This window comes from Gobio gobio (genome assembly GCF_949357685.1).
Source record: "Gobio gobio genome assembly, chromosome: 2".
In the NCBI taxonomy this organism is placed as follows: Eukaryota; Metazoa; Chordata; class Actinopteri; order Cypriniformes; family Gobionidae; genus Gobio; species Gobio gobio.
In genome coordinates this window covers 11,175,505-11,203,165 of record NC_137098.1, presented here as the reverse complement: position 1 = coordinate 11,203,165, position 27,661 = coordinate 11,175,505, and the positions used below count along the sequence as shown (strand labels likewise).

The 27,661-nt window shown below is 37.4% G+C and overlaps 3 protein-coding genes across 4 annotated transcripts in view; 1 reads left to right on the top strand and 2 right to left on the bottom strand.

Moving 5' to 3' along the window:
* Positions 1–1,447, top strand: part of slc1a1 (solute carrier family 1 member 1) — a 39,769-nt gene extending 38,322 nt beyond the window's left edge. The window contains exon 12 of the mRNA XM_079808662.1: positions 65–1,447. Within this exon, the coding sequence (XP_079664788.1) occupies positions 65–305 (241 nt within the window). The 3' untranslated portion in view covers positions 306–1,447. The remainder of the gene's footprint in view (positions 1–64) is intronic.
* Positions 1,280–19,168, bottom strand: spata6l (spermatogenesis associated 6-like). Of its 2 annotated transcripts, none has more exons than XM_079808675.1 (13): positions 18,962–19,168; positions 18,338–18,475; positions 18,205–18,253; positions 16,538–16,579; positions 16,312–16,436; positions 16,103–16,186; positions 15,894–16,007; positions 8,606–8,714; positions 8,403–8,434; positions 5,365–5,501; positions 5,037–5,130; positions 4,653–4,737; positions 1,280–3,221 (listed from the first exon to the last, which is right to left on the bottom strand). In XM_079808675.1, the coding sequence occupies exons 1-12, from the start codon at positions 19,007–19,009 to the stop codon at positions 4,666–4,668; spliced, it is 1,044 nt and encodes a 347-aa protein (XP_079664801.1). In that variant the 5' UTR covers positions 19,010–19,168; the 3' UTR covers positions 1,280–3,221; positions 4,653–4,665. The 2 variants fall into 2 exon arrangements, with proteins under 2 accessions (XP_079664801.1, XP_079664802.1); XM_079808676.1 differs by having other exon boundaries at positions 1,342–3,221; positions 18,348–18,475; positions 18,962–19,158.
* A 354-nt stretch (positions 19,169–19,522) lies between these two features.
* gabarapb (GABA(A) receptor-associated protein b) lies at positions 19,523–27,296 on the bottom strand. The gene is made up of 4 exons (XM_079809427.1): positions 26,925–27,296; positions 23,617–23,695; positions 20,747–20,865; positions 19,523–20,658 (listed from the first exon to the last, which is right to left on the bottom strand). Exons 1-4 carry the CDS (start codon positions 27,012–27,014, stop codon positions 20,593–20,595), a joined length of 354 nt encoding a protein of 117 aa, XP_079665553.1. The 5' UTR covers positions 27,015–27,296; the 3' UTR covers positions 19,523–20,592.
* Positions 27,297–27,661: the final 365 nt, after the last annotated feature.

Genomic DNA, 27,661 nt, shown 5'->3' with positions numbered 1-27,661 from the left:
ACTGAACTCTGAAGTAACGGCTGCTATAGTGTGAAAGCTTACATTGATTTTCCAATCAAATCAGCGATCGCTTCCGAACCATGATCAACGTGTTGGGAGATGCCTACGGTGCTGGAATAGTCCAGAAGCTGTCAAAGCGAGAACTAGAGAGGATGGACCTGATTTCAGACGTGGATGCGGCCAACCCCTTCGCCCTAGAGACCACGCTGGACGACGACGAGTGCGAGAAGAAATCTTACGTGAACGGTGGATTCACCATTGACAAAAGCGACGCCATTTCCTTCACCGAGACCTCACAGTTCTAGAGGTAACGCTGAAAATGTGACATCACTGAAAGGAGGGTTCAGAGAGGTAGGAGCCATTCATAAAAGCAGTGCCATGACTAGGACTGAAAGTCATTACCGGGGACATGATTGAGCGCAGACATTAGCAATACCTGCCCTTGCGGTTCTCCTTCCTTCATTTCCCCAACCATGCTCTTGAACTTACGTGTGCGCTAGACAGAGAGAAAAAAAATGGCCGTAAGGAAACTATGTGCTTCCACAGCTTATTAACATATTGCCATGATTTATGCAAAGCGTTTTTTTCCTTTTATTAACTGCAGTTGTTTCCTTTGGTTTTGTATTAACGGATAGCTTTTTAGCAGTATTTGTCTGTATGAGAAGGAGCTCGATTTGAAAGAAACTGTACATTACGCATTTCAACAAAGAGCATGTTGCTAACTAGCTAATGTTATTAGACGCCGAATTTAAGGTTATCGAAATCTGCTTTTTGTTCTTCGCAAATTATGTTCAGAAGTTTTAGACTCGGTAAAGTGTGACATTTTGCCAGTTCTGTATTTGCACTTGCTATTGAGAGCCAAATGTTTATGAGCTTTGCGTGTCTTTCATTTCAGACTTGTGCCAAATTGTTGATATGAAGGGGAACATTTTTATACAAACTTCTAAAATTAAATGAAACATTGCATGATAAGGATTTGATATGAAGTACAAGAATGGCCTTGAGAATGAAAATCAGATCCTTTGTACACTATTATTTTGTCATGACACTGAAAGTGGCAAGCCTTAATAGTTTCTTCAGCAAGCCACTAGTTTTATGGTTTTACTTCTTTGTTGTTGTTGAATCAGAGCTATTTTGAAGAATATTTTTTAAAAGACTATACACCGATGATGTTGTCAGTGCCAAATTTCTGCCATTGAACCATTTTTAAGTTTCTTTTACAGTATTTAATTTCTCTATATTTTGTGTTACGTCAGAAATGAGAGGAAGTGATCAATGTGAAGCATTAATGGTCCGTGTTTGAGGTTCTGGAACTGAATTAACACCATAAAGCACACCATTGTACAACTGTATTTATAAAGTACAGTAGTCAAACTAGTTATACTGTATGATTCAACAAGTACTGTATGTGTATCCACAAAATAATAAAGACAAATGTCAAAAGCTGAAAAATTGCCTAAGTTGAATTTTTTTTTGCTTGACAAAATACCATGAGATGTTTAACAAGTTTCAGCTTGCAGAGTTTCGTAATATTTTTTGATATATAGAGGGTATGCATTGACCTCACTTTCCCGCCGGAACACGCTCCCTCAGCTGGACTGAGTGGCAGAACGAATGATTATCATTTTAAACTAAAGGTTGGACTCGATATAGTGTTCCTCACAACTTGCCAAAGATCCAGTGATCCATGGATATTGACATGCAGCCAGGATTCGTGTTTCTTGACATTTATATGTGCCTGATTTCGACACCGGGGAAATACATGAAGCAAATTTGCAAATATTAGTTCTCCTTTAAGCAGAATATACGATAGCAAATATTTGTCAATACAATATATGGTATTTTACCCCAAAATTCAACATATTGATACAAAATGATAACTACAAATCCACATTTCGAGTCCATTTGCTTCTCTTTTCTGTAGCTTTTGTCAGACTGTAAAAATATACCTCAGATTTCTTGTCAAATGTATTTATACAGTCAATCTCAAAGCTCTTTCCCGTTTTAGATGTGTTTTGTATGTTTTTCGCGGCATTCGCCTGCCACCTGGTCTTTTTGCAGTGGTCTCAGTGGGCGTAACCGCAGTCACTCCGACCGACAGTGACGTCACGTGCATACCATTTATATATATATATATGTATATGAACACACTCACTGGCCACTTTATTAGGTACACCTGTTCGATTGAGCGTTTATGCAAATATCTCATTACATGGCAACAACTCAATCCATTTAGGCATGCCCTGCGTCCCAATGTGCATACTATCCATCCTAAATAGTATGTGAGATTAGAATAAGTGTGTCCGAAATCATAAACACTTGCTACAACCGAGCATATCTGAATGCACAACACGTCCAAACTTGAAGCAGATGAGCTACAGCAGCAGAAGACACACCGGTGCCACCCCTATCAGCTAAGAACAGGAAACCGAGGCTATAGTTCACACAGGCTCACCAAAACTAGATAATAGAAGATTGGAAAAATGTTGCCTGGTCTGATGAGTCTCGATTTCTGCTGTGACGTTCAGATTTTAGTGTCAAATTTTGGCGTAAACAACATGAAAGCAATAAGGTGGCCGGTTAGTGTGTGTATATATAGACGGATGTTCATCATTTAATACTCAAGGGGAAATGCAGTCGACAAAACACACGTGAGGCTCCCTGACACAAACAGAATAAGCCGTTTGAACTTCACAATCAACCAAAGCAGGTATTTCATTTTAATTGCTAATGATTGAAAGGCAACATTTGCATAAAAATGCAAAAAGAAGAAAGGATGTCATCAAAGGACTGTTGAATGGTCACTTTAGAAGAAGTTTTTGTGTGTTATTTAGGGACCTTTGCCGTACTTACATAGGAATCACATTGTGAAATGGTGCACGCTGAACTCTTTATGACCATGTGCGATGATACTGCACCACAGCTTCTACAAGGGAGCCAACTTTTTTTTTGTTATATTAAGCACATGTACCATTTCAGCATCACAAAAGTCTATTTTGGTCTCCATTATAAGTCACAAGGTTATGAGCTGAATGAGGTGTGGACTTTGGGGGGCCTCCAGGAACCGGGTTGAGAACCACTGTGCTTCAAAAGCTCCAGGAATATACTAATATATATTTCATGTCCAAACTGCAATACAAACACAACTACAAACAAACACAACCGTAATTGAATGGAAAATTATGCAATGCCACAAGAAATCACAGGTTCCTCTGCTTCATCTGTAGATAAAGAGAAGGACGCTCTTTAAATAAATACTCACTGAAGCTGCACAACCCTTGAGAAAAAATAAGTGTGATTAGTTGTTTTTTTTAATCGATTGACAGCACTAATATATATACACTCACCTAAAGGATTATTAGAAACACCATACTAATACTGTGTTTAACCCTTCGCCTTCAGAACTGCCTTAATTCTACGTGGCATTGATTCAACAAGGTGCTGAAAGCATTCTTTAGAAATGTTGGCCCATATTGATAGGATAGCATCTTGCAGTTGATGGAGATTTGTGGGATGCACATCCAGGGCATGAAGCTCCCGTTCCACCACATCCCAAAGATGCTCTATTGGGTTGAGATCTGGTGACTGTGGGGGCCATTTTAGTACAGTTAACTCATTGTCATGTTCAAGAAACCAATTTGAAATGATTCGAACTTTGTGACATGGTGCATTATCCTGCTGGAAGTAGCCATCAGAGGATGGGGACATGGTGGTCATAAAGGGGATGGACATGGTCATAAACAATGCTCAGGTAGGCCGTGGCATTTAAAAACGATGCCCAATTGGCACTAAGGGGCCTAAAGTGTGCCAAGAAAACATCCCCCACACCATTACACCACCACCACCAGCCTGCACAGTGGTAACAAGGCATGATGGATCCATGTTCTCATTCTGTTTACGCCAAATTCTGACTCTACCATCTGAATGTCTCAACAGAAATGGAGACTCAACAGACCAGGCAACATTTTTCCAGTCTTCAACTGTCCAATTTTGGTGAGCTCGTGCAAATTGTAGCCTCTTTTTCCTATTTGTAGTGGAGATGAGTGGTACCCGGTGGTGTCTTCTGCTGTTGTAGCCCATTCGCCGCAAGGTTGTGCGTGTTGTGGCTTCACAAATGCTTTGCTGCATACCTCGGTTGTAAGGAGTGGTTATTTCAGTCAAAGTTGCTCTTCTATCAGCTTGAATCAGTCGGCCCATTCTCCTCTGACCTTTAGCATCAACAAGGCATTTTCGCCCACAGGACTGCCGCATACTGGATGTTTTCCCCTTTTCACACCATTCTTTGTAAACCCTAGAAATGGTTGTGCGTGAAAATCCCAGTAACTGAGCAGATTGTGAAATACTCAGACCGGCCCGTCTGGCACCAACAACCATGCCTCGCTCAAAATTGCTTAAATCACCTTTCTTTCCCATTCTGACATTCAGTTTGGAGTTCAGGAGATTGTCTTTACCAGGACCACACCCCTAAATGCATTGAAGCAACTGCCATGTGATTGGTTGATTAGATAATTGCATTAATGAGAAATTTAACAGGTGTTCCTAATAATCCTTTAGGTGAGTGTATTTATAAACAGAATGAGAATACTGTCAATAAATAGTCTGCATTCAGATTATTGCAATAATAAATCTTTATAATTTAAGCATATACGTACCACTTCCTGATGTTTAAAATGGGCATGAGTGGGCCAAAACAGATCGCCGTATCAGTACCTCATCTATCTCAGAGTCAGTGGCACCCTGACATCAAAAACAGAGGCAGAGGAGGCTAAATGATCCATCCCACGATCTGCATAACATTCCACAGCAATTATTTCTGGAATAGAGTGTACGTGTGTGTGTGGTCCTGATAAACCCTATGTTATGAGGACAAAATGTCCCCACACAGATGACAATATCCAAAATGCTTGTCCTTGTGTGACAATCACACTAAAATGCATAAAGTTTTCTGTGATGGGTAAGTTCGGGGGTAGTGTAAGAAAATCATTATGTCTATGTAAAGTTCCCATAATGTGTGTGTGCATTTGAGTGGTACTCACACAGGCTAGTCTATGAATTGCTTTGGGAGATGTTAAAAGGCTCTGAACCCGTTCCTGAACCTCCTCCCAAAGGTCAGGAGAGCCCAAGAGAGAGCTGTTGAAAATAACACAATATTTATCTAAAATAAGGCATCACGATTACAATTACTTAGTGATTTAAACAAACCCCTCAAACCAATGTATTAAAACTCTGGCAGATAACTCGTACTGCTACAGACGTGAATGATACTTCAAATTGTGCGATGTGGAAAGTCAGAGCCGGTCCTATAAAAAAAACTAATTCAAATTAATTCATGCAACTCTACCTGGGGAACACACACAAACATACCCATTGTGCCTCTGGCGTTCCATACTGGAGTGACTTGGGCTGGGAGATCCCTCATATCCCATTAGGGAATGATGACGGCCCACTTCCTCAGCGTAGTCTAGGAGATCATCTGTGTCTGAAGAGTCTTCATCCGCCATCTGATGAATATATCATGAATATATCAGATAACAGTGGCAGATCATGTCTGGCTTTTCATGAGAAATACCCTTTTGAAAAAGAAGTGCGCTTAACTGTATTGAATGTGCACTTGTGTATATTTAAAAAAAACTGTACTTGCAGATAATTTAATGATAATAATTATATTTAATAATAATGAATTAACCCTTGTGCATCCTTATGGACATTTTTGTCTTTTTCAGTTTTTTATATTATTTTATAATTTTGCTTGCCTGACGTCGTCATACTCAGATTCTAGTCAGAATAGGAGTCTGATACTGCTCCATAGAGACAGAGCGTATTTAGGTCACGCCCACACCGGGGGGGAAAACAATCCAACGCTCTCCATTGACTTTGCATTGCGTGAGGCTGCCTGCTTGTCATTTTGGACTTATAACAAAAAACAGAACAATGTCTAAAAGCTGACAAAGTGTACAGCAAACAAGCTAAAAAACACAGAAATAAGTTTTTATAAGCTGTCGACCCAAAAAAAAAACAATTGCCTGTATCCCCTTTTTTGTCCTTAAACGTTCTAACGTTTTGTCCTTTTTTGGGTCAACAGCTTATAAAAACTTCTGGGTTTTTCGTTCGGGGTTGTTTAGCTTGTTTGCTGTACACATCAGCTTTTATACATTGTTCTGTTTCTTGTTATAACTAAGTCAAAAATGACAAGGAGGCCGCTTCACACAATACAAAGTCAATGGAGACGGTTTCATTGTTTTCCCCCCCGGTGGGCGTGGTCTTCAGATCATGACGCGTGTCGCTCTGTCTCTATTGGGCTGTGATTATGAGGCGTTTTTTTAACCAAACCATTGGAGCGACGCATAGTTGTCAACAGAACTCATCTGCACGCACGCTGGAAGAAGTAGAAGAAGATGATGAGTGTAAACGATCTTTGCCGAAGTTGTAAAAAGAATTTAAGGATACACGGAGTACTAACCAACACAATCATCATTTTTGAGAGAAATAGTAAAGGTGAATGCATATATGAACAAGTTCTCCGTTTAGGATTAGAACGAATTCAACCCAAGCGTTCTTTGGTGAGATGGATGTTTACGTCACTGTTGATCATCTGTCCATCATCGTATAAAGCCCGTCCTGACAATTTGATTGGTCTGAACAGCTCTGGTTCGAGCATAGTTGCTCCACAACGAATCAAGTCCAGACCGAACTTCCCGACCTCAAATGTTGTGGGCGGGGCTAAATTTGGCTGGCATCCAGGCTATAGTTTTGCCTGTGTTAATGCCAATTGCATACATTTATTTTAAGTTAAGTTTATTTTTATTGGAATTTTACTTTTTCATGCCCATTTCCTTTTGCACTAGGTACACAGAATAGTTCCTCAGCACCTTTTGCACAAAAATGTCCCAGTTGAAACCAATTAAAACTGCTATTTTTATCTCAGTGCCATTTAACTACATAATGATGCAATCTTTGTTAATAAGCATTCATTCTGTTCGCAAAGCTTCAAAATTAAAAAAAAATATTTACCAGATGGTGCCATTTTCTCAGGTTTGGTAGATTTGGTAAATTATGCAGCTATAATTGTGTGGGTGTGGTGGAATGGATGTAAGAGTGTGGTTTGTATATGTGTAAATAAAATAATTTGTGTGTGCTTGTAATATTTGAAAGAGAAAAACTCAACTGTACTGCAAATCATAAATCCAACCGTTGTGTGCACCAGTGGAGTTTTGCTGGCATCTAATGGGGAATATTTGGCACTGCGGCCACTCTTACTGAAAGCTCTTTTTTGTTAATTTTTTCTTCTTTAAAATGAGATCAAACTTAAGCCTGTGCTCCCAAGATTCAATATTTTATGACAGTGTTTTGACATGATAATTTTTGTCCTCTATGGACCTATGTGTATTTTTTTTTTCAAATGATGCACAAGGGTTAATTAAAGGGATAGTTCACCCAGAATTGAAAATAAAGCCATCTTTTATTCACCCTGCTGTTGTTCCAATGTCCTATGTCCTTCTCTCTTTTTTGAGCAGAAATAAAAAAAAACGTCCTGCACGCAGTTCTCCATATAATGGCAGTGAATTGTGACAGGCTAAAACTTTACAAAAAGAATACAAAAGTATCACGCAATGATACAGGGAGACGCATTATTCGAGCAGCCAGAAGCCGCACTGTTGTCATGGTACCCAGGATAAGCACACACACGCACCATTTTGAGAAATCAGGCTCAATAGAAACAAACACGACTCTCGTCTTCTCTATAACGTAAATAATAAGAAATGATACAATACTAATAATAAGGTAAACCTCCTGAAGTGAATGTTGTGTACCGGTTGTCATGACAACTTTGCATGAGTGGCTGCTGACGGCTCGCACGCACTCACAGGAACACGCACAGAGTAACGGCCGAGCTCAGTATTTTGACGGAATAATACGGTTTCTTTCTCACAAAACCTTATAGTTTGCCTCCTGAACACTTTCCATATATGGTACGCGTCTCACTGTATCATTACGTGATACTTTTGTATCCTTTTTGTAACATTTTAGCCTGGTCACCATTCACTGCCAGTGCCATTATATGGGGGAGCGCGTGCAGGACGTTGTTTTTTTTTTTTTCTGCTTTTGAGGTCCGAAAAAGAGAGAAGGACATAGGGCATTGGAACAACAAGAGGGTGAGTAAAAGATGGCTTTATTTTCATTTCAGGGTGAACTATCCCTTTAAATAAAAGGCCACTTACATGTACTTAAAAAGATTATACTTACATGACAATTGCCCCATCTCAAATGGCTTTTAAAAAGCGCACTTAGTAATATCTTTTTTTTTTAACCTTTAGTTAATCTGGACTGTTTTTAACTTCCAGATCAGTGTTTTGTTTAATGGTGTAATAGACAGAGAAAGACAAACAATATTTACAACTAACCCAAGGTCTGGAATGGCTTGTTCTCAGGTTTCCTGAAGAAAAACATGCGGTACATAGTATACGTATGGTTAACCAATTAACATTCAGTTGGTTAAAGTCAAACATCACTAAATAAAATAAAACATAGAGTGCTGCAAAGCTTATTCCGGTCTACAGCACAAACAAATATGACAAATTCATTAATGGTGTTAGAGCATTCATACCTGCTTCTTTTGATGGATTAGATTGGTGTGGTGACAGACTCCGAAATCTAGAATTTCTGTCAGAGACCGGTGAATAATGGGAAAAGGACCGTCCACCTGACCTCTGAACCTACCGTGGGCCAAGTAAGCACAAACACGCAGACGTTCAGCAACTGTTGCATCAAATCAAATCAAAATGTATTCATAAAGCACAATAAAGACAACAGTAGTTGACCACTGTGCTGTACAAACCTATAAACAGTTTATATTTAATGTATCAACAACACTAATGAGTGACACATATTACTCTAGGGACAGTTGGGTAAAAAGGTATGTTTTTAACTTGGATTTAAATTCAGATTCTGAAGAGACTAATCTGATGGAAACCAGAAGGCTATTCCACACTTTTGGCCCAGCAATTGAAAAGGCACGGTCACCCCTCAACTTCAACTTGGAATTCCGGAACCATCAACTCTCTTTGCTCTGTTGACCTCAGAGATCTAACGGATGTATTTGGGTTTAAAAGATCACAGAGATATTCAGGAGCCGTTCCACTTAGAGCTTTAAAATCAAAGAGTAACATTTTAAACTTGATTCTTAAACAGACAGGGAGCACAAAACAGGGGAGATATGATCAAATTTGCGGGTGCCAGTCTGGCAGCTGCATTTTGAACCATCTGCAGATGATTTATGTTTGATTGCCTAATATAGAGGGAATTACAATAATCAAGCCAAGATGACACAAATGCATGAATCACTCCCTCAAACTCTGGAAAAACTCTTAGCTTTTGATAGCAATATTAATTGGAAAAAAACTGGATTGGACTACAGAATTTATCTGTTTATCAAAGTCGAAGATAACACCCACATTTTTCACTGATGGTTTTACGTAGGAGTCCAGATCTCTCAAATCACAATTGGAGGTAACTGAAGGCCCAAACACAATGACCTCCAATGAGAACTAAGACTTAATATCAGACAAACACGTAACTAGTGATCTTAAGCCTGTTTTGTCATTTTTCCTCAAGGGCAGGTAGGCATAAAAATGAAATGACACCCCATGCTTGTTAAGAATGGGCCCCAGAGAAAGCATATACAGTATAATGAGAACAGAACAGGGGCCAAAACAGAGCCCTGAGGAACTCCAAAATGCAGGGTAGAGCTTTTTTCAAGACAAAAAGTTCTGTCATCAAGGATTTAAACCAGTCGAAAGCACAACCTTTGATGCCCACACATTGTTCAAGACATGAAATAAGGATTCTATGGTTTATAGTATCAAACGCAACACTTAAATCTTACAGTAAAAGTCAACACATTCTCACTCCCAACTCGTCACATATTGACGCTTGGTCAGGACCCCTCGGCATCACTTTTTATCGCACAGGGTACCCCTTGCCATCATACACAGACGCGTTGGGCATATAATCACGATGACATTATATATTGGGTTATGATTTTGCCATTATGACATGTTGGAATGTGATCCTCAATTTAATCAGCATATAACCCAACCCCATCCCTAAACCTACCCATTTGTGTATCATATGATATAAAACAGGGAGATGTGACTGCAGGCACAATTTATTCAAAAAGTACAAATATCCCAAGTGTTCCGAGGCCAAATTATTGATTTGTGTGAAGAAAATCCCCAAAAGCGATCAGCGTCTCCATCCGCCGAAGATCAGGCACACATTAAAAAATTGCCGCCCGAAGAAACGTTACGTCAGATTTCATTGTAAAATATCATTGGCTCTTGTGTGTCTCATGACCGATTGTGTCATGCTAAAGAGTCGGTGTATCTTTTGAATGAGATATGACTGAGTGAGTTCACGGAGCGGCGGGATCATCATTTCAGCGATTAAAACATTAAGATCAACTCTGTTTTTTACATGAAGATATCGTGTGACTTCAGAAGACGTAGAATGCAACATGAGTTAATCCATTTATACTGTTTTTGCAATAAATACCTGTGACTGTACTTTTATTTGCCTGTTATGTGTTCTATATTGTTTAGAAGTGGGTAGGTTTAGGGTAGGAGTTGGGTTAGTTGCTCCAAAATATAAAAGCAGCCTATAAATATTCATAAAATCATGTCTACTTTTACAAATGCAAAGAATTAAATGCGTTTTGATCTGATGCATTGGGCAAACAATTGAAATTAATGGAGTACCCTGCGCGTCGAAAAATGACACTAAAGGGGTATCCTGTGCGTTAAAAAGTGACACCGATGGGTACTGACCAAGCGTCAATATGTGACGAGTTGGGAGTGAGAAGAACGTGTTGTAAAAGTATCACAGAGTCCCCTGAATCTACAGAAAATATAGCATTTAAGACTTTTAAAAATGCAGTCTCAGTACTATGATGTTTCCTAAACACAGATTGAACATTTTCAAAAACACTATTTGACTCTAAAAAACTCTCCAGTTGTACTAAAACAGCCTTTTCTACGGTTTTTGAAAGAAAATATACATTTGAAATGGGTCTATAATTTGATAGGATGGTTGGGTCAAGGTTTGTTTCCTATGTTGCATAAATTTATCCACTATGGTAAGATTTGTGTCTTAAGAACTAGTTTGACCAACTAGCAGTCAACAAAGGGATAATCAGTTGTAGTTTTCTGCTTCAAAATAGACAGATCTACCTTTTTATGTAACTGACTTTAAATAGTTAGGACCAGTCATAGATGACCAAGGGTGTGTTCACATTTGTAGTTTGGTTCTGTTGGTTCTTTTGGTCCGGACCAAAAAAAAAAATGATGCATTTAGTCCTGATTCAGTTAGGCTCACACTGTCATTTTTAACACCGAACCTAAGGATGCAAAACAAAAACAGTGCTGTGTGCTGGGCTAAATTCGCTCGCTGTATGTGCTTAGCCTACATATGATGGTATATGACGGAGCTGACAACTTGTGAAGAGCTTATAAAATGTATAAAGGAATAAAAACAGTGGCAGGAATCCCTCCGTCACACACCCAAACGAAGATCTGCTGAGCAGAGACGCGGTTCTGATGCCTGTACAGAACTGTGATGGGCAACATCACGACTATGACGAGAAAAACCGGGTATGCTTGAGCATTCTGTCCTTTTTAGGGTCATGTCTTTGGTCCGTGTCTTGTTCATATATCAGTCAAACTGCGCCAGAGTTCATTTGGAAGCGGTCTTGTTTGGATCGCACCAGGGTTTAGGTGGCAGCGTTCACACTTAATCAAATGAAGCACACTAAGAGAGCAATCGCATAAGAGTTTGTTTGAATCGAGCCTAACTTGAACACACCCTAGTCGGTTTCACAGACAGGGCTTAGATTAAGCCAGGATTAGGCCTTCAATTAGGGCATTTAAGTGGCTTTTATAAAAATGCCTTAGAAAAAAAACAAACATTACAGGTGTGCATCTTAAGACAAAACAATGGCACTGACATATTTTAAGATATGCCAGTGCAAGTTGCTTTCAGTTAAAACAACTCAAAACAATAGTCTGGGACTAGGTTTAAGTCGTGTCTGTGAAACCGGGGGCCTATCTTTTAAAACTAGTCTAAGCAGTTTATGCCACTGGCCACTGGAATCAAACTTGTCTTGTGGGCTTGATCCAACAAGCTTTTCTGCCCTCTGCTGGCCATCACTTATTCATCAAAAAGTCAAAACAACCAACCATTATCTCATTGTAACAAAGCAGAGCATCAAGGTCCATGATTCTCACAACATTTTTGTTTACTGGAATACTGTATTTTTTATTACGTATCTACTGAACTTGTGTGATAAAGCTGAAATAAAATATGAATATTAGCTGAAAAACTAAATGACAATTAGAAATGCTGCCTTAATAAACTGAAATAAGTTTAAGTTGAAGCACTAGTAAAACTTAAATTAAAATTAATTAAATTAAACCTAAATTGCAATATTACAAAAAATATTTAAAATGACAAAAGCGCATAACAAAATTATTAAAAATGAAACTAAAATGAACATAACTAAAATAAAAGCTAATTCAAAATATTAATACAGCTATATTAAAACTAAAATAACACGGAGATATATACACTACTGTTTTAAAAATGTCAGTACAATTTTTAAAGAAGTATCTTCTGCTCACCATTTATTTGATCCAAAATACAGCAAAAACAGTAATATTGTGAAATATTTTTACAATTTAAAATAAATGTTATCATTCTAATATTCTGATTTGCTGCTCAAGAAACATTTATTATTATTATCAATGTTGAAAACAGTTGTGTACATTATTTTTCAGGATTCTATGATGAATAGAAAGTTCAAAAGAACAGCATTTATCTGAAATATAAAGCTTTTGCAACGTTATAAATGTCTTTACAGTCAATTGTGATCAATTTAATGCATCCTTGCCGAATAAAAGTATTAATTTATGTAATTAATCTTACTGTACTGTATACAAAAGCTTTCTATTTCAGATAAATGCTGTTCGTTTGAACTTTCTATTCATCATTTGACACTGTGTGTGCCACTCTACGCTTCTTTCTCGACTATCTACAATTTGGGTGACCACCATCAAACAAACCAAATGTGGGACGATTACTAAGTTTGTGTGGGACAATGTGGGACATGTTACCAACACTAAAACATAACCTGAAACTGTTGTATAATCTTAAATTCAACATCACTGAGCCCAAAGGCACCAGGCATCATGCAGATAACTACTTTTGAAACAGTTCTGACCAAGTGCAACTAAAATCCAACTAAATAAATAATGAAACAAATAAAACAACATTAAATTAGTTAATCTTATATATTAATTGATATATAGCCTATATATATATATATATATATATATATATATATATATATATATATATATATATATATATATATAGATATATATATAGATATATAGATATATATAGATAGATATATTGATATATATATATATATATATAAAAACTACAATCCCCCCCAAAAAAATTATATAATTATATATATATATATATAAACTATCCATTCGTTTTCTGACAGGGAACACATGGAATGAATCACCACTCCACATTTTGATTGACAGCCGTCACAACCTACTAGTGACCGTGTTTACTCCTTTCTTTTCAACCATTGGATATGGTTTAAAAAACGGCTTTTGTATTTGTGTAAGGCGGGATGTTACTTCTGACGAAGCGCTGCTATAGGTGAAAAACGATGCCGCAAAAATAATAAATAAAATGCTTTCTTAAAAAGGCAAAAGAACGCATGCATGATCAATATCAATATGATCATTACAAATCAACAGACTGGTGAAAATGCGGGACATTTTCTCAATATGCGACATGCGGGACAAGGGGTGAAAATGCTGTGCGGTACAACGCAAAGCGGGACAGGTGGTCACCCTATCTGCAATAGGCATCACTGGTGCTGCTCTTCAGTGGTTAACTTAATATCTATCAGATAGACAGCAATTTGTTAGGATAGGTAAGGATCGATCCCGTACCGTTACTATCTCTCATGGTGTACCTCAAGATTCTGTACTTGGTCCTCTTTTATTTCTCATTTATGTGTTCCCACTAGGTCAGATAATCAGACGGCATGGTCTCAACTTTCATAGTTACGCTGATGATATTCAAATTTATTTCACGGTTAAACCCAACTCAGCTTATCTACCCGCTTCTGTTAACACTTGCCTTCATGAACTTAAAACCTGGATGATAACTTCTTACAACTTAATACTGATTTTTTATTTTTTTTTCACAACTAATACAGAGTTTACCTCGACATGACATTTTCATTGATACTGATGGTGTCCAGATTAGGCCTTCAAAAACTGCGAAATCTGGGAGTATTGATCGACTCCACATTATGTTTTGACTCACATATTGGTCAGATTGTTAAATCATGCTTTTTTCACTTGCGCAATATTGTTCGTATCCGCGCTCCCTTAACTTCGAAGATGCTGAAACTGTTATTCACGCTTTTATAACCTCCAGATTGGACTACTGTAACGCCTTATATAGCAGCTTACCTACCAAAGCTATACATCGCCTTCAAATGGTGCAAAACTCTGCTGCCTGAGCCCTTACATTTAATAAAAAATCTGCACATTTCACTCCCATCCTTTACCAACTTCACTGGCTTCCTGTGGCCAGTCATATCCAGTTTAAACTGTTAGTTTTAGTTTATAAAGCCAGCCCCGCACCCCAATACCTTGCTGAGTTAGTGCAACCATATGTTCCTGTCTGGACCCTCAGATCTAGCAATGATAATTTGCTTGTCGTGCCCAAGTATAAACTTTACTGTGGGTGGTAGGGATTTTAGTGTTATAGGCCCTAAGCTATGGATTAAGCTGCCCCCTAATCTTTGAGCCACCTCAACTCTCCCAACTTAAAACTCATCTTTTCTCTATGCTCAGTAAATAGTTATTTTCCTCTCTACTTCTCTGCCTTCAAGTGATCTCTCACTTTCTCATTTTTATGTTAGATAATTACTTTATTGTATTTAATGTTCTCTTTGACTCTATAACTTCTACTATCTGTAGTTTGTCTCCATCTGCTTGCGTATTTGTAAAAATAAGCAAGCTGACAGTTGCTTTGTTTGTCTATTGATTGTACTATTGTACTACTTTGTGAAGCGACCGTGGGTTTTTGAAAGGCGCTACAAAAAATGTTCATTATCATAGAATCCTGAAAAATAATGTACACAACTGTCTTCAACATTGATAATAATCATACATGTTTCTTGAGCAGCAAATCATCATATTGGAATTATTTCTGAAGGATCATGTGACACTGAAGACTAATGATGCTGAAAATTCAGCTTAGCATCACACGAATAAATTACATTTTAAAATGTATTCAAATAGAAAACAGTTATTTTAAAGGGTTAGTTCGCTCAAAAATTTAAAAAGACTGACAGATGTGAAGAAATTGTTGAATAAAGTTGTTATTATTTTATTTTTTTGCCAGAAAAGTATTCTCGTCGCTTTGTTAAAATTAAGGTTGAACCACTGGAGTCACATGGACTATTTTAACAATGTTTTTACTAACTTTCTTAGCCTTGAAAGTGTTAATTAAATGGCGGTCTATGGAGAGGTCAGAGAGCTCTCGGATTTCATCAAAAATATCTTAATTTGTGTTCCGAAGATGAACGAAGATCTCATGGGTTTGGAACGACATGAGGGTGAGTAATTAATGACAGAATTAACATTTTTGGGAGCACCAACCTTTTAAATTGTAAAAATATTTCACAATATTACTGTTTTTGCTGTATTTTGGATCAACTAAATGCAGCCTTGGTACGCCGAAGGACATTAAAAAAAGTGTAGTGTGTCAAAAAAAATAATAAAATAAGGCACATGTGATACCTGATCTCTGTTGCGTTGTCTTCTCGGACTGCATGAACCAGATGAGAGAGGCTTTTGGGATGAGGTGCTACCCTGTTTCTGTGACTTTTTTGAGGTTTTCCTCGTCGTTGCCTTCTAAAGCAAATAAAACATCTTCCAAGTTCTTGCAATCAATATTATAAAGCAAAATAGCTAAAATCGTTCTTCCATTTCAAAATGTGTATTTTTACCACGGGAACACTCAGGAAGCCATTGCTACTGGAGATTTCACTGATTGTCGTCTTTGTGGAGAACTCTAATCTCGGACAGATACCCTGAGATAAATCAATGAATATAATGACAATATAAAGATTTCCCACTTTAATGATGCACAATGATCCATTATTGTTGTTGTTAAGCAAATAAATTCAATGAGTGTGGTGGATAAATGAGCACTTACAGGAAAAGTGGGATGCCGTGTCATTAATACCTCTCTCCCTACTCCAGAGAAAGATGGGACCAGCTTCGGCTCTGGGAAAAGGAAACTTCGAGCATCTTCTTCAAAACTGGCCAATATTTCTCCAGCTGTAAAAGGGCAATAAAAAGCAAACTGTGAGAATCAACTGTGGTCAGCAATTTGCAACATGAATGATTTAATAATATTTGAGAAATAACATCAGTGTTACCAGGAGGAATCAACTGAATGAGTTCTACTTTCACTGTTTCACCTGGGAAAGAGGAGAAACACTTTAATATCCCTTGTAAAAACTTGTGAAAAAAGTAGTGCGCTTCATTTCACTGAATGTACACTTGTAGTGTACTTGAATCTTAAAAATATATTTAAAAAACTGTATTTGCAGATAATATAATATTAATGAAATAAAAGGCCATTTAGAGAGTGCACACTTTCATGACTGTCTTAACACTCTTAAGTACACTTTTAAAAAGTGCACTTTGTAATAATGTCTAATGAAAATAAACATTTTTACTTTTATAAATGTGGTAAATGTTTAAAATACGTTTATATCATTATGTTTGAACAATCTTTTGTATTATTACAAATATATGTAATAACATGAAATACAAATTTCAATAGAAATGACATTAAAGTGTTTACCGTAAATGCTTGTCAGTACATTCGGCAGTAGCCTACACTTTAACCATATTTCAGACACAATAGAATAACTATGAAATCACATATAAAGATGTACTTAAAGGGACAGTTCACCCAAAAATGAAAATACTGTCATCATTTACTCATCCTCAAGTTGTTCAAAACCTGTTTCTTTCTTCTGTTGAACACAAAAGAAGATATTTTAAATAATGTTGGTAACCAGACAGTTGACGGTTGCCATTGACTTCCATAGTATTTTTCCCCGTCGAAGTCAAGTGCATCTATCCATCATAAAACTGCTCCACACGGCTCCAGGGGGTTAATAAAGGCCTTCTGAAGCGAAGTGGCATGTTTGTGTAAGAAAAATATCCATATTTAAAACTTTATAGACTAAAATACCTAACTTCTGGGGGATTGCCGTACACATCGATTTACGACAAAAGAGTAACCCTTGATCCTAAGACAAACGCAGAAGTACAGAGGATAGCAAGTATATGTCTCTGCAGGATAGTAATAGGATTTAGCAGATCAGTGGGCGTGGCCATAAACAGAGGGTGTTACCTGATTTGCCCACGGCACAGTGTGGGTAGGGTTTAGGGGTGGGGTTGGATGAAGGGGATCATTTTCATTGCGTGATTTATAAACACCCATCAGTTTGAAAACACCCACAAATTTAGAAACGCACACTTTTGTTCCACAGAGACCTCATACTCAAGGATAGAGCCAAAAAAAACTTAGCATCAAGGGTTACTCTTTTAGCTCAAGTCGACTCGCGCACCGCTGACCGCCGGATGTTAACTATTTTAGTCTATAAAGTTTTAAATACGGATATTTTTCCTATACAAATGCATCACTTCGCTTCAGAAGGCCTTTATTAACCCCCGGAACCGTGTGGAGCAGTTAAATGATGGATAGATGCACTTGTATGGACTTCAAAAACGACCCATCAAGTCAATGCCATTATAATGCTTGGATTAGCCAGGACTTTTTTTAATATAACTCAGATTTTATTCGTCTGAAAGAAGAATGTCATATACACCTAGGATGACTTGAGGGTGAGTAAATCATGAGCTAATTTTCATTTTTGGGTGAACTATACCTTTAAGTGGGTCAGAAGAAGCACTCTAAAGGTCAGCTAATGGAATTTAATATATATGTTTAAGTGTACTTCTTTTTCACAAGGAAAGAGAGAATTAGCAACGATGAAGGAGTAAACGAGTGAATAAGCAGCTCACTCACACTGCAGGAATTGGACTATTTCTGCAGGATCTGTGGCGTAATTCAGGATCTACAAGAAAAAGGTGTTTACAAAACAGTGAGATAGCTTTTTTAAACTTTATTTAAAATAGATAGAATGATACAATCACACCACCTTTTCAAACCTTATTTTCTCCCGAAACAGTAATGGAAACACTGCAGGAAGACATTCTGACTTCCTGTATTGATTCATAAGACTCACACTGAGGTAAACATCATCTTTGTCTGGTAGATGCACACCTGGACAGGTTATCTAAAATACAAGTAAAACTCTCTATATTCGCAGGCAACAGAATGACACACAAAATGTTTGCATTACTATACTGTGGCTGTGGCTACTTAAAGAGATAGTTCACCCCAAAATTTATATTTTTTCATAATTTACTCACCCTAAAGTTGCTCCAAACCTGTAGTTCTTTCTTCTGTTGAACACAAAATATGTTTTAAAGAATGTTATTAACCAGACAGTTGATGGGTCCCATTGACTTCCATAGGAAGAAAAAAAAAATACTATGGCTATCATCAACTGTCTGGTTACCTACCAAAATTCTTCAAAATATCTTATTTTATGTTCAACAGAAGAAAGAAATTCATACATTTCGGAACAACATGAGGGTGGGTAAATAATGACAGAATTTGTATTTTTGGGTGAACTATTCCTTTAAGTAGCGGTACAGCGTTCTCATATCCACAGTTAGTTCATTTGACTGTACTAAGTTAATTCTCGAAAAATCCTCACCGCTCTCAGGTGGAGTTCAACGACCACTTTAACTGCTTTGTGAGGCATACCGTGTCCTGTTGTTATCGCCAACGAACTGTTATTTTTCCGAGGTCATTTATAATATGGTGGTCAATCCAGGAGAGCGTCGCGTTTCCATGGCATCATGTGCACTGAGAAATCCAGCTCATTTCCGCGATTCGATTTGTTCGAACAGTTCAAAGAACCGGTTCAAACACAAGCCAGTGATTCTTTTACGTCAAGACGAAATGGCGTCATGACGCCCTGATTATTATTATTATTCATTTGAGTGTTATTATTTCTTGTGTCTCAGTTCAAATTGCAGCTCTTTAAAAGGTAGTTTTTTAAAACATAAATCTAATTTGAATTCACCTTAAACATTACTAAAATGGTATACGTGATGTTTTTTTTAAAGATGATATTTATTAACAACGTTTTCTTTCTGAAATGTATGCTATTCGTTCATAAGCGAGGATATGACTATAATAATGGGTATTCAAGTACAATTCATTCAGTCATTCGTGAATTGGTGAGACAGATGAGGATTCTTCACAAACGCTTCGTTTACGAATCGGACTTTTATTTTGTATAACCGGAAATCAGATGGGACAAAACATGGGAGTCGTATTTTTTTCATAGCTCATTTGTAGTTCACACTATTTTGTCACTAACTTTAAAAAGCATCTTGTAGATCATATATGCACCAATATATACTTAACATATACAAATACCTTAATCATTTGTCCTCTGACAACCAGGAAACTGGATTTATTTTTAAAAATAAATAAATAAATAAATAAAACATTTCCCTGTGGTGAAAGTGTGACTAAAGGAGGAAACTAGTAAGATCCTCTATAATAATTGTGGACATGTGGCTGCTGACAGTAGAGTTATTATTTGCAATGTTTAATTTTCAGTTTCCCTCTGAGCTTCTATATTAAGCATAATAGTTTGTGTTTACTTTACCAGACGGTGAAATAAAATGACAAGACAAACAAATTTTGCGTGCGTTTGGTTTATATGGTCATCGTCAAGGGTATCAGAAATACAGCTGAATACCAAGATTTAAAAAAAACAAAACTGCAAATAAAACTTGCACTTTAGATTTACAACTTAAAATAAATCTACCCAGCTACATTTTTAGGTACAATAATACAATTAAATCAAAGTAACAGCATAATAGACTTAGCTGATAACCAAATACACTTTAGTCCGAATTCTCAACTGACTGAACAGCGAGTGCTGGATTTCACATGCTAGTTAGAAACCATCTAGAAAGAGCAAACATTCGTTTATGGTCAGAAACATTTGAAATGAGCATGACTAGGAAACAAAAGCTGAAATCAATTAAAAATGTAACAGTATCAGTGGCATGTTCATTGGATCAGTTTTGTAAGACACCATTTTGTAGGAATAGTGACAAATGGAAAAACTATTTCTTAGTAAATTCTTAATAAACATCAGAAATTAAATGTCAGACCAAAGGATAAAAACATGACAGGAGATATGATCAAATTAAAGCAAAAGTGCATCTGATACTTCAGTTCTGAGAGCTCTAGGCTGCCAGCATGACGTCTATATATTGTTTTAAAAGGAAGAAAGAGGAGGATGAGGGTCATTTCCCTTTGGCTCTATTCTCCATACACACTCTCGTCACTGTAGGCGATGTAAAGGAAGAAATCTTCTTCGTGATGTTCCTGTGTGCGAGAACGTGAAATGATCAGAGGAACAAAATAAAATGACTTAGACATGGACAAAACAATCAGAGAGGAAAGAGAGAAATACCTGGTACAACTGGCCCATGGTGGCAGAGGTAGGGGGAATGACATTGTTTACGAAGAAGAAGAGAGCATCCTCGGCTCTCAGGTGGATTCGTTTTCGGATGAGAAAGTAAAACTGGCCCACTACAAAAAAGAAAATCCATAATATAAAACACTATAAGAAGAGCAACTGACCCATAAGCTTTTTATGATATTGCGTTTTATGTAGTGTTATATAGCTGTTTGTGAATGTAAAAAAGAAAGTTTCAAAGATCAAAGTGCACAATAAATAAAGTTATTGTCTCCTAAAAGACAGAAAGAAGAAACTGCCTCAAATGAGTCAACAGTACTTCTAGTCTAATGCTGCGTTCACACCGAATGTGAATAGTGCGTCAAAATGGCGTCTACCGCGTCTAGTTGGGCGCTTGAACACTTTGAATCCATAAATTGAGCGATTGAAGTGAAATAGACACGCGTTCAAGCCGCTCCAGGAGAAATGTCATAAAACACCACACTGCCTCTTTTCATTTTCATTAAAAATATCTATTAAACATTAATAGCCACACAAATATAATATAATATTTAAATATCCTAAAAAATAAAGTTATGACACTTCTCTTTTACCTCAGTGAAAACGATTTAGCAGACAACAAATTATAGATCATGACACCAAAGATCGCCCATTAGATATACACAAGACGGTAATCGCCTGGTTCTCACAACTCCAAAAACGCAAGATTAATTTTTTCAAATAGGCACTCTCTTTATAAATAAACCACAGATTTGAGCTTTAAACAACTACATTCTCACCTGAAAAAATCTTAAAACTAAATTGTGTGACACAATAACAGTAGTATTTTGAAATTATGCGGGGTTTCTCATCACGTCAATTTACCACATGACAGCAGCAAGCAGGCTCCTGATTGGTTAACGTGGCGCGAATAGACTCCAAAGTTCAGATTTTTCTACTCGGGCGTCAGATGCGAATTCGCTTCAAACACACGAATGCACAAAAAACACCAAATAAAATCACTTGCGCGTATTGCGCAAGATGGTAATTCGCGCGAACTGGACGTGCGAATGAGGCAGAATCGTGCCGCACAAAACGCGTCTATCGCACCGCAGGACCTCCAGACGTGTGTAAATGCGCCTTTCCATTGACATTGAAATCAGTCGCTCCTGATGCTCTATTCGCATTTGGTGTGAATGCAGCATAAGGGTGCTTTCACACCTGAGCGTTTGTTTCGGAAACTGGTGCGTTTTCTCCCTTGGTTCGGTTCGCTTAGGCATATGATCCGCACCAAAACAATCGCTCTGAGACCGCCTGAACAAGGTGGTATCGGTTAGACTGGGTAAACCCAGCCCGATCTGCCGGCGATTTGATTTATCCCTGCAGCTCAGGCTGGAAACCTGTAAATTTTTCAATCCTGCTTCCGTTACACATTTGCGGGGACCAATCACAAACTGGCTTATCCACCAGGCGCGCTATTGGCGGGTTTAACACAATGACGATAGAGACACGTTGGTCTGATTGGTTGAAAGACTATCCAATTGCGAACAGAGTCATTTGAACAATGCCCGTTGATCACGCCTCTTGTGCAGTAGAAAATACAGAGCAGACTCCCCAGACTAATGTTCAATCTTAAAAGGTTGAGCTTGGTCTGGTGATAGCCAAACAAGGTCTCGGCCTGATTGCAAACAAACTCTGCGACGGTTCACTTGAGATGTGAAATCAATCCAACCCAACGAACCAAATGGTATTATAATTCATAATGGGAAATGCAGTAGTGTCTGATTCTGTGAGTGAGCACATTAGTTATCACAGTCAAACCATAGGAGCACCTCTTCATCTTAAAATATTGGGTAATTGCACTTCTCCGGGCGAGAATGGTGTTCTGATGAAGCCTTGATTCCTGCTCTAGCTCCATTATAACATTCGTATAGTATTTGCGTGTCTTTTGACAGAGCTGACATCTAGACAGCGTTGGGAGATCCAGAGAGAACGTGTTTGAATTTGCTGAAGTATTAATACGAATGTAGTATATCATTTAACAGCGGAACTCGAAACTCTTTGGTCATTTTTTGAGCGAGATGCTAACGGTCTGATCAGATTCAATGATCTATGCTAAAAGTGCTACCGCCAGACCCGGAGATCGGCTGAATGGATTCGAAAACGGTAAAACTCAACTGTTTAACTCTAGGGGAGCTGGAAAATAAGCCTATTTTCAAAAAAAAAGTGGCGTGTTTCTTTAAGTCCGTGTTTCAAAACATAGGTCTTTAGGTATGAAAACGCCCTTACTTTCTGCACGAACCTACGTAGGTTTGTAACACGTGTGCATACTACCAGCCTATGGTCTTCAGTGACTGCCCGTGAACAATGTCTACTGTGACCCCCAAACACTGTAGTTGTAGCTGAGACTGGAAGAGTTTGGTTTGGGTTGTCGACATGTGGAGAAGACACTTCCAAAGAATGCGGACTCGAATGCCATTTTTTTACAGTTTATCAAGTGCTGAGGAAGAGCCAGAGCTGGAATTCAGATATGGTAATTGCCGCTTAGTTTCGGACAAGTGCTGTAAGTGGTCAACCCAATCACAACAGACTGAGCCATCTGACCAATCAGAGCAGAGTAGGCTCTCGGAAAGGAGGGGTTTAGAGAGACCGAATCCTTTATCGAACCTTTTCAGACACTGTGAGAAAAGAGGTGATGCTGCGATTTATATTATGAGAAAATTCAAGTGTTTTTTCACCTTGGATGCATGTAACCCTGTTGTAAGAAAAATTAGGAACCTTTAAAACAGCATAATAGGGGCACTTTAATAAGTTATTTAACATAAAAACACTACTATTGTAAATGAACATCTTTTAAACATCTTTAGAAACATAAAACGACTTACCCGTCAGGTCAGAGGGGACCAAGTATTTCTTCTTGTCGAGGTCACCTATTCTGGCTTTAGGAGCTTTTTCCACAATTACCTAATACAGAATCAAATAAACACTTTTTTAGTGTAGAAATGGTAAAGTTGGTACAAATAGCCTCGTGTAAAACTGAATGATGATTTACTTTCATGTGATTTCACTCATTTCTTATATATTTCAAGCCCACCATGGGTGATTTTTAACTCAGAGCAAAGAGGATCTGAGAAAAGCTGTGCTATTTTTGATAATTAGGCTGAAGATGAGGAACCATATGAAACACTTTTAGACCCAAGACTACTTAAAACTGCGATGTTGCTTCTCAGAAAATTATCCAGGGCTTGGGGGAAAATGCCACCTGAAAGTATCAAAAGTTTATACAAAATACATGTAGCCATGGCTCTCTTCAGACTTAAGTGACTTGTAGCCGTCAGAAGTATTCACTAACTCAGATGCGAGTCTTGTTGAATGTGTAGCTGTGTTGACCGATTTCTCTACTGTTTTGTTATATAAAAATGGTTTCCTCAAAATGAGTGTTTCATGAGTTTCTAATGTATGCAAAATGAACAAACAAACAAAAAGAATTCACTTCATCCGATGAGTCAAAAGAAAAGTCACACATTGGCGGTTCACAGTCAAAACTGACCGACCAGAGGAAATGAAAGTGAAAGGCTCAAAAGCACAGACAGAAATAAGCAGCGAGACTATAAAACATCCAGAGTGCAAAAGATTCAATGTCCATGAACAGCCAATGCATGAACCTTTTTCGAAAAGCTTACCCATTACAACAAAAAAAACAGTCATAACATCAAATTCTACGAAGACAGGACATTAGAGAGCTGTATAACATACACAAGGTGTTACATTGTGTACAATACTTAGAGCTACTTTTATAGTCACTAGCCGCGTTTCCATTACAGATTTGCGCAAAACTTTTGCGATATTTTCTAAAAGTCGACAAAAAAATATTGCGAAATGACAGCGTTTCCATTAACTGATGTTATGCGACTAAAACATTTTTTTTCCTCTCGTGATAAATCATTCCAAAAATCATGCTACGTATGTTGTTAGGTTTATGTATATCCCAGCCACCGCACGCCATTATTTTTAATGGAAAGAGACGTGCGTGTCATAGCACTGATGGCAAGGAAAGCACCTTATACTTGAGCGGCACATATGAGGTGTTATGATAAATTGTGGCATTTTATATTCTATTGTTTTTTTATGAGTTTAATAAAGAACTCGTCTTCTGTCCAAACATACCATCCTCTGTAAAGAATGATCGACTTTTAGCCTACATACGCCAGGTTATTAAAACGCATTGCCACATACAGAGACGAGCAAAAAGTTTGAATTTGCATGGTGGAACTCAACGTTTTTTTTACCACTTCGTTATTTTGGCTCGTAATTTAGTTTTTTGGAAATATAAACTGAATTTAGAAATGCTTTTGAAATGAAAAACTTTGCGTTTAATAAACAAAATATATTTTTGAAATGAAGACAGCGTTTGGAGTGGAGTGCAAAATAATCTGTTCCCTGAGTCCACGGCCTTTGCTGTTATCGTGAGTGTAAAAGTAGACAGTTTATAGTTTATAATTATGTCTTGCACTTATCTGTTTGGCTAAAAATGACTGAGTATTTTAAGTTTCCGCTGGAATAGCCTAAGGAAAACATTCATCAAAAGGCGACAATGACTTCGTCGGAAAGAGGGTTAAAGAAAACGTAGCCTATTTAGTTTCATATAGGCTATGTCTAAATATTATAATCTTTTAATTTCATATGTTGATTATGAAAAGTGAGCAGCATGAGTAAAGCACATAATCAGATGCGCATATGTCTGGAGACATGGATTTTAAGCACAATTGAATTGTGTTTTCTAGAAAGTCTTTCTTTAAAATTAATTTCGTTTTGTATAAATTGTTTTTTAATTTTGATCAATGTTTAACAACTATTTGGCTGTAGGCTATATTTAATAAATAAGAAGCAAACCAAGATCGTCGGGAATGGATAGACCTAGTCTTTGAGCAAGGCTGAAACTATAGCGTCTTTCTGTTTTAATACATTTCTTGAATATATGTCATAATTACAGTATAGGCCTATAGATAGTTATGATATTTGTGGTTGCACCGGGGTCCGTGATTATAAAGTTACGCCACTTTCCTTATTAGGAGAAAATATATGTCATTTTAACGACATAAGATCTCGTACATACTTGAGTGGGAAAAAAATTATATGTAGGCCCTATGTGAGGCCAATGCGTGACCGTACCAGGTGACCTGTAAATGCGAAAAAAAAACTGTTTCCATTGCAGTTTTGCGAAAATGTCCTTTTTCGAATTGCCTGAAAAACCACCTCATGCGAGCGTAAAAACTTTTTTGCGATATATGGGAGTTTTTGCAAAATTGACGCTTTCCATTGGGCGTATTTTCAATTCGCAATTTCAATTTGCGCAATTTGAAGGCTAATGGAAACGCGGCTACTGTTGATTTTTAGAATTATCGGTCATATTTGTAAAAAACTGGACATTTAAAACAATTGATTAATCAAATAATGATATCATAAAATAACACTTTTTACATGCTACATAACATCCCCTTCTTTTGGTTGTAAGCGGTCTAAACAGAAAACAATATATTATAATTATTTCAATTTAATCTTTAGAGGATTGCTTATTTTGTTGTTTTTTCAAGCTTGGTTATTTATAAGGTAAAACAAGCCAACCTTGTGGATGTAAACATGTTGACTGTATAGGACATTGATGCTATTTTAAGATTCCCCACTTCAACGTGGCCCTAATGTGTTATTTTACCCCATAAACGCAATTTAAATAAGATCATACACACATTTACACTACAGGAGTTCAATCTTTTCATAAAGCCTTGCGGATTAAAGCAGATGAGACCATGAAAAACACAAACCGAGCTGAACGAGTATTGAATTGTTCGCCTTTCAAAGAACATTTGAAAAGAGTGATTTAGAAATGTTAATTAACAAGCATAACATGGACAGACTTTCTTTTTAAAAAATAATGGATTTTTTAAATAAAGAATTTCAGAGACATCAACATGGCCTTCAGCAGTTTCGCCCTTCACATGCTACTGAAGCTAAACCTGTTTATGTTCGTGTAACTTATGCTTAGAAAGAACGAATAAACACCAGATGAGTTTGTTTAGTCACGGACGAACCGTTCTTATAGATGCATCACGCCTTTCACGTTTTACTGGGTTGTTGTGGTTCCCTATAACGCGAGCTTCTGTTTACACATTTCAAACGATACAAACCGACTTACAGGAACCCTGTCAGGATATTTCTTCCTGATTTTCTCTCCCTCTGATCGCCTCTTCTCAAAAGGATGCTCCTCTTTGTATTGAAACTTCATGGTTGTTAAAGCAAGAGTAAATTTGTCTTAGAAACACACAGAGGACCCAGAAATGTAACCAACGCTTCGCTCTCACCACAGTTGCTGTGCTTTCCTTTCTGCGCAATAATACGGGCACACTATATTTACATTATTTTTGTCAACTTAAACTCGTATTTTTCTGAAAACCACACATCCTAAAAAAACAACAACTATTTAAAGTATTTTAAGCAAGGCTTATTGAGGGTGCTCGACTGTTACGGGAGTATTCGTTGTTATTTGTAAGGTAGGGACTACTTTCTCGGATGTACACATTGTAGAATTGTCAAGCGGTGCTCCGGTCAGTCATATGACCATCTGCGCTCATTTCCGGTGCGTGACGCACAGAGGTGTTTTTATTATTAAGAGCATAAATGCTCAACAACACTGTCGGTTGACATGAAGATTTCACTTTGAAACCGCAAACCGCAAAGCTAGCAGAACTATGGACATTAGCAAATTATTTATTTCCTCTTTTTTTTGTTTTGATTATACACGTAGACGCTTTTCTGTTACTTTTTCGTTCTTCTTCCTCCTTACCACTTAAACTCCGCGGCCCCTGTGCAGGAATTACATCATCATGTAAATACTTTAAATTTTAAATGTCTGGTGAGGAGCTCTGACCTCAT